General features: G+C 39.5%; 1 protein-coding gene across 1 annotated transcript in view; it reads right to left on the bottom strand.

Annotated features, from left to right (window-relative positions):
• Nucleotides 1-3,285: 3,285 nt before the first annotated feature.
• Nucleotides 3,286-8,029, bottom strand: part of UTP20 (UTP20 small subunit processome component) — an 87,289-nt gene continuing 82,545 nt past the window's right edge. The window contains exons 58-62 of the mRNA XM_081595412.1: nt 7,336-7,407; nt 5,444-5,707; nt 5,127-5,253; nt 3,861-4,006; nt 3,286-3,617 (exon numbers count right to left, since the gene is read on the bottom strand). Of these exons, the coding sequence (XP_081451538.1) occupies nt 3,462-3,617; nt 3,861-4,006; nt 5,127-5,253; nt 5,444-5,707; nt 7,336-7,407 (765 nt within the window). The 3' untranslated portion in view covers nt 3,286-3,461. The remainder of the gene's footprint in view (nt 3,618-3,860; nt 4,007-5,126; nt 5,254-5,443; nt 5,708-7,335; nt 7,408-8,029) is intronic.

The following is an 8,029-nucleotide window of genomic DNA, read 5'->3' as shown; positions in this document are numbered from 1 at the left end:
TTGGGATATTACAAACACCTTGGAAGTGTGAGCACTCCTGTTTAAGATACAAACTACATCACAACACAAATTGTGAAGTTCATGAATGTTTGAACATTTGATTCCTATGCCATATGCTGTAATATTCTAACCCCGTCACCATAAAGAGCATGGGCTTTCAGTCCCAGGTTTAATCTTGACTCTGCCACGTTCCACCTGTGTCACCCTTAGGTAGATTATTTAACCTGAGATGAGATTCCTTATCTGTAAAACAATGAGTTTTAGGAAGCTGTCAGAAAGACAAATAAATATGAGTTAAATTAGGATGATTTTTCCTTCCCCTACCCTTCCAAATGTATTGGATACTAAAGAATATTGCTTCTGTTTAATACATCAAGTGTAGAGAGGCAAAAGATACCATATGGTTGAATAAGATAATACCAGACTGTTTTCCAAAGCGTTTTATAAAAAAAGTTCCCTTTCTTCCACCATGCTTGCCAACATTTGGTATTGTCAGCCTTGTTAATCTGAAGGGTTCAAAATGGAGTTTCATTCACATGTTAATCTGCATTTTCCTAATTGTATTAACAAGGTTAATACAGGAGTGACTCAAAAAAAGTAACTAGTAGACATAGCTGATACTAAAACCCTACTAGTACAGGTTTTAGTCCTTTAATTTCTGGTGTGGGGAGACAATGGTGTCTAGGGACTCATAGAGCCAAGGTGGCAGTTTTTAAGTTCATGAGTGCCACCACAAGGTGGTCTCAAGATAATGACTTACTAACCAATACTTAAGTACTTTAATATTCAAGACCTGTTATAGCCATGTTTGCTAACTGGGTTAAAGGGCCACTTATATTTCTTCTGCAATGCCTATTTCTATATTTTGCCACTTTTTCAACAGTATTATCTTCGTTGATTATAGGTATTTGTTATATAGCCTGGTACTATTAATCCTTTGTCAGTACAAGGTACATACCACATCCCAGTTGCGTCTTCTTGTAAGTAGTTCTTAATTTTTATCACATCATCCCTCTCTAGATAGCACTTTTTGTCTTATTTTTCATTATCTGACAGGGCAAGCCCCTCACCCTATTCTCCTTTTTTAAGAGTATCATGGTTATTTTTGACTTACTATCTTCCAGATAAATTTTAGAATCAGCTTGTTGGGATAATATGAAGAACTCCTTTGGGATTTTGCTCAGATTTGTATTTAACCACAGGTTTCCAACTGGGGAAGAACTAGCAACTTAAGATACTAAATCTTCCTACCCATGAATGTAGTTAAACTTCTCCATTTGTGCAGATCTTTCTTAATGTTCAAGTTTTCAGTTCAGCAATCACTCAGTTGTGTCCGACTCTTTGCGACCCCATGGACTACAGCACTCCAGGCTTCCCTGTCCATCACCAGCTCCCAGAGCTTACTCACATTCATGTCCATTGAGTCGGTGATGCCATCCAACCATCTCATCCTCTGTCGTCCCCTTCTCCTCCTGCCTTCAATCTTTCCCAGCATCAAGGTCTTTTCAATCAGTTCTTTGCATCAGGTGGCCAAAGTACTGGAGTTTCAGCTTCAACATCAGTCCTTCCAATGAATATTCAGGACTGATTTCCTTTAGGATGGACTGGCTGGATCTCCTTGCACTCCAAGGGACTCTCAAGAGTCCTCTCCAACACCATAGTTCAAAAGCATCAATTCTTTGGCACTCAGCTTTCTTTATAGTCCGACTCTCATATCCATACATGACTACTGGAAAATAGCTTTGACTAGATGGACCTCTGTAGGCAAAGTAATGTCTCTGCTTTTTAATATGCTGTCTAGGTTGGTCATAGTTTTTCTTCCAAGGAGTAACTGTCTTTTAATTTCATGGCTACAGTCACCATCTGCAGTGATTTTGGAGCCCCCCAAAATAAAGTCTGTCACTTTTCCCATTGTTTCCCCATCTGTCATGAAGTGATGGGACAAGATGCCATGATCTTGGTTTTTTTAATGTTGAGTTTTAAGCCAGCTTTTTCACTCTCCTCTTTCACTTTCATCAAGAGGCTTTTTAGTTCTTCTTTGCTTTCTGCCATAAGTGGTGTCATCTACATATCTGAGGTTATTGAGATTTCTCCTGGAAATCTTGATTCCAGCTTGTGCTTCATCCAGCCCAGAATTTGCATGATGTAATCTGCATGTAAGTTAAATAAGCAGGGTGACAATATACAGCCTTGACATACTCCTTTCCCAATTTGGAACCAGTCTGTTGTTCCATGTCCGGTTCTAACTGTTGCTTCTTGACCTGCATACAGATTTCTCAGGAGGCAGGTCAGGTGGTCTGGTATTCCCATCTCTTTCAGAACTTTCCACAGTTTGTTGTGATCTACACAGTCAACATTAAGGCTTTGGCTTAATCAATAAAGCAGAAGTAGATGTTTACCTGGAATTCTCTTAGGTTTTCTATGACCTAAAGGATGTTGGCTATTTGATCTCTAGTTCCCCTGCCTTTTCTAAATCCAGCTTAAACATCTGGAAGTTCATGGTTCATGTACTGTTGAAACCTGGCTTGGAGAATTTTGAGCACTACTTTGCTAGCATGTGAGATCAGTGCAATTGTGTGGTAGTTTGAGCATTCTTTGGCATTGCCCTTCTTTGGGACTGGAATGAAAACTGACCTTTTCCACTTCTGTGGCCACTGCTGAGTTTTCCAAATTTGCTGGCATATTGAGCACAGCACTTTCACAGCATCATCTTTTAGGATTTGAAATAGCTCAACTGGAATTCCATCACCTTCACTAGCTTTGTTCACAGTGATGCTTCCTAAGGCCCACTTGACTTTGCAGTCCAGGATGTCTGGCTCTAGGTGAGTGATCACACCATCGTGGTTATCTGGGTCATGATTATTTTTTGTATAGTTCTTTTGTGTATTCTTGCCACCTCTTCTTAATATCTTCTGCTTCTGTTAGGTCCATACCATTTCTGTCCTTTATTGTGCCCATCTTTGCATGAAATGTTCCCCTGGTATCTCTAATTTTCTTGACGAGAGCTCTAGTCTTTCCCATTCTACTGTTTTACTCTATTTCTTTGCATTAATCACTGAGGAAGGCTTTCTTATGTGCTATTTTTTGGAACTTTGCATTCAAATGGGTATATGAATGTTTATATATATCTATATAAAATTTTATAATTCTGCAAATCATCTGCTTGATTTACTCCTAACTTCTACCTGTTGTCTTGCTATTTTAATGTGTATTTTTAAAAAGAAAAGTACATTTTAAACTCTATCATTAGTGTCAAATGGTTTTTAGACAGTGAAGATACAGTAGTATTATGAAATATTTTAATAAAAACAAACATGAATTATATTAAACTGTATAATAATATACAATCTATGCCAAAGTTTAAATTAAATAATAAAACCTGCTATGATTTTGGACCAGCAGGTACACCAGAAAGTTCATGTTTCAGGGTAAGTTGGTACACTGTTAGCACAGGGAACACTTTACTCCACCATTGCTAAATCTTTCAGGCTGTGGCTCTTTTGTCTTTTGGCCTTATAGCCTGGACGTAGGAACTCAATCTTTCTCTTCTTTGCTTCATGTTTATTTTTGTGTTTCTTCAGCTTTTTCTTGGCAGCAATATCAGGATTAGTTACAAACTTGAAAAAAGAATAGAAATTTTGTATTACTTTTAAAGTAAATGTTAAACCAATAAAAATCAAATGCAGAAATGGACCATTTTTGAACATCACAAAATCTGGAGCCCTAGCTATAAAGTCCCACCCCTCAAACACAGCCAATTCCTCTTTCCTCCCTGGGTAAGTATGACACACACATGCATACACGCCTGGTTAAAAATAGTTAAGCCCAACGAACAGGTCAGTTTCAAGCAGCAAGCCTACCTCCAAAGCCTTTCTCTTTTTCCGGAGTGCCCTTTTCTCAGTAGCCTGTTTCTGTACAGAGGCAAAGGCTAATGAGAAGCTCTCGAGCCCGACCAGCTTTTTCAGTAATTCTATGATTTCCTGGGACAGATTCTTCAGTGAAGGATCTAATGACACACAGAGTAACAATCAGGAACATATAGGAAAGGACACAGCTGAATATGTACAAAATTAACATGCAAAATTTAAATTCCCAAGGCATGACTGCTTTTATTACTTCAGCATTAAACACTGATCTAAAAACTAGTCTCTTCGTTTCTGAGTTCCTGAGATAGGAGAATAAGCAGAAGTGTTGGACACAGCATTCCAAGGCACCTCCTCATCAAGGATATGACGAGATCAGAGACCATGAAGCACTTTCCCATGGGCATCCTGGCTCAGAAGACATTAATTTGAGAACTGGACGAATGTTTTGTGTTACCTTTATTAACCTGCTCAGGACTGTGCAGATGGGGGCAAAGAAAGGTAAGCATGTATCTCTAGGTCCTCTCTAATTCATGGGTCACAGAGGCTTGGCTCTGGCTGTAACCTCTTCTTTTTGGCGGGGCGGGGCGGGGGGGGGGGGCGGAAATCAAAGACTCTTTTAAACCACCAGTGCCTGGCAAATATTTGGTGCTCAATAAGTGCTGGTTGAGAGCCAAAGCCAACCTGACCTATTCTAAGGAAACTCTCAAGGTTGTAGGAATAAGACAGCTCCTGTTTTGACATTAACTTCATTTGTTAGTATTTTAAAACTCTTAACATTCACTTTACTCCCTTGCTTTCCAACCCCTAATTTCCACTAGTCCTGTTACCAAAAGAGATAACTTAAGGATCACTGAGGGAAAAGTACCAAATAAGCCAGGCAAGAAAATATACTGGGAAAAATGAAAACATGTGAACTAAAAACTATTTGATAGTTTTGCCTTATAATTCTTAAGAGACTATAATGACATTTGTTCATTATTGTTCACAGCAATAATGTGAGGTTTAGAACGACCTCAAATTCAAATTAGTCTTCTATTAATATTTAATCTACACTTAGGTTTTAAAAACATCATCCTTTAGGAGAGAAACCTTCACTCTTAGACACAAGAAAGCATATAGAAGATAGTAAAAAATAACACAAATATGCCTTATTTGTTTGCTGTCTTTCTTAAACTCTGGCAGAAAGGGAGGACAGAAAAGAAGGAAGCATTCAGGAGAGAAGATAGGTATTTTAACATGCAGACGAGGGCGCAGAATTACCCTGCTCTGAATAGGTGCTGTTCAGTTCCCGGAATAAAGGCGCTATGATCACTGGGAGGTACGGCTTCACCTTGTCTATTCCAAGGTCCATTGCTATGGCTCCGAGAAATTTAAAGATGCATGTTCTCTGAAAGTACAGATCATTTTTCTTTTGTACTTGTAGCTAGAGTTAACTCAGAAAACAAGGTCTATTTAGGGGCAGATATTATGCTACAGTTCTGGATTCAAAAGGTTCTAGGGACTTGGGAGGATAGCTAGTATCATTAAAAAAAAAAAAAAAAAAGACTACTTTTAGCCAGTTTGCATATGAACCACACCTTTAAGGGGTTTCTAGGTGAATAAGCAGCTTCCACTTTTGCGATCCGGGACACTTTCTGGATCAGCCAGAGCAGTGTGGCTGGCTTGCTGTGCTCGTCCTTCTCATCTGCACACGCCTTGTGTTCTTCCACACCCTCTCTGGCCATGCCATCACTTAAGACTTCCTGTTCTTCCATGTCTTCTTTTATGTCACCTTGCTTCTCCCCAGAATCAGGTTCCAGTAAATATAAGACTTTGGCTACAAACAACAAATTCTTAACAACCTTAAAATAAAGAGGTGTGGGGAGGGGGGGGAGATGGGAAAGGTAAGAATTAGATTCTGATTTTGCAATAAATATGGCTTGGTAGAGCAAAAGCTAAAACAGGTATCCTACAATTAGACAATAAAAAACTGGTATTCCAATATTCATGAGCAGTCCCTTTTTGTAAAAATTCAGTTTACCTGACAGTGTGTCCAAATCTATTTCCATGTAACTTTTATCCATTTGGCCTACTTCTGTTCTTTAAGGTCCCTCTGAGTAATTTCATTCTGGACCATCCATTTATATTTTTCAAGAGAGCTTTCATCCTCATTCCATTAAATTCCTTCATCTATTCTTCATAGAAATAACAATTTTCATTTTTTGAGCACTGACTAGTTGCTCTGTATACATTCCAATTCAACTTTAAAATATCCCTATCAGGTACTACTGGGCTTCCCAGGTGGTATTAGAATCCACCTGCCAATGCGGAGATACAAGAGACATGGGTTTGATCCCTGGGTCAGGAAGATCCCCTGGAGCAGGAGATGCAACCCACTCTAGTATTCTTGCCTGGAGAATCTATGGGCAGAGGAAGTTAGCAGGCTACAGTCCATGGGGTTGCAAATAACCAGACACAACTGAGCACATCAAGTACTATTATCAGGAGAGAAAACCAACGCAGGCTTAGAGTTGTTGAATCTCACCCAAAGACAAGTGGTCAGCCAGAAGTCAAAGGTCTTTAGAATTCAAGCCCAAGTTCTTACACACTGAGCCTCTTCTTTTCCACATATCCCATTAAATTAAACTGCCCAGGGGTGGTTTTTTCAGTCTTGTAATAATGGACCCATTTATCGAATCCTAACCTTGGGACATCTATGAAATCTCTGGTGTGGGTATTTCACACCTATTGTGTGAAGAAGGAAATCAAGTCAGTTTTGAACTCCTTCACCATCCTGGCTACTTGACAGAGGAGTAACCAGGAGAGGCTACTGTGTGCTTCTAGAGGATCTGTGTGCCTAAAGTTCCCCCAAATGTGGTACTCAGAGTACTACATGCTGTCCAAGGCTAGCCTGGTCATCAAGAGTTAATGCCGAGAGTATCACTTCCTTCTGGAAGCCGGGCCTTTGTGAGGAAAGTACCAGATTTGGAGGCCTTTTCCCCCTTTGCAGCCACTTCACATTGTTAATTCCAAGATTCAGGTGAACTAAAATCCACAATTTCTTTCATCCTGGGTCAGTATTAGTCAATCTCTTCCTACCTGTCTTGAGTATGTATGGTTTATCAGCCTCTACTAAAATAATTGTGTGAGACCCCACCCACTGTCCACCCTGGCATGACTTCTTTGGCCTCACTTTGCTATCCATTCCCCCTGCATTGGAAGCACAGTCCTAACCACTGGACCACCAGCAAAGCCCCCAACTGTACCATTTTTATTGGTAATTTTAAACAGAGCCAGGAGTAATCCCAGTATGGACTCCAGAGTCAATTAGATATGTGTGCCTAATTGATCATGTATATAAGTGTTTATTTATATTTCATTTAATTCCCCAAGACTTAACTAGGAAAAACAAAAACCAAATGTGAGTTTACTCCTATACTGTTGGTAGCACAGGTCCCTTATATTTAACTGGAAGGATTATAATACTTACCTGCTCTCCTAGAGACTGGTCCAAGAATTTGGAGTGCAACTGATGGCAAGAGGCTAGGGAGATACTTTTCATCTGTGAAAAGAAAATGGACATTGGCAGACACAACACAGGGTATTCCTGATTGTTTTCAAAAACTTCAAGTAACTATAATAATGCAACAAAGGTAGCAGAGTTTTCTCTGAGTGACCACCTGCACAGATCTGGAGAGGGATGGTTCATGACCAGAAATTAAATGTTCCCTTCTATCTGTCATAAGCATTTTAGCTAAAGGACATGGGGAGATATAAATCGTAATCTTTAGATTACTAGTAGACAACTTTACAACCTTCAAATACTTTCCCTTCCTCATTTCTTCTCTTCCATCCTCCACTCTTATCTCCCCAGAGAAAAATCTGCAACCTTAGTTGCATTATTATAGTTACTTGAAATTACCAAGGGAACATTTCATGCAAAGATGGACACAATAAAGGACAGAAATGGTATGGACCTAACAGAAGCAGAAGATATTAAGAAGAGGTGGCAAGAATACACAGAAGAACTGTACAAAAAAGATCTTCATGACCCAGATAATCACAATGGTGTGATCACTCACCTAGAGCCACACATCCTGGAATGGAAAGTCAAGTGGGCCTTAGGAAGCATCACTACGAACAAAGCTAGCGGAGATGATGGAATTCCAGTTGAGCTATTTCGA

The sequence above is a fragment of the Giraffa tippelskirchi genome, chromosome 4 (assembly GCF_054371585.1).
Source record: "Giraffa tippelskirchi isolate mGirTip1 chromosome 4, T2T-mGirTip1v1.2.pri, whole genome shotgun sequence".
In the NCBI taxonomy this organism is placed as follows: domain Eukaryota; kingdom Metazoa; phylum Chordata; class Mammalia; order Artiodactyla; family Giraffidae; genus Giraffa; species Giraffa tippelskirchi.
Note: the sequence above shows the minus strand (reverse complement) of the source record. Positions and strands in the feature narration are given on the sequence as shown.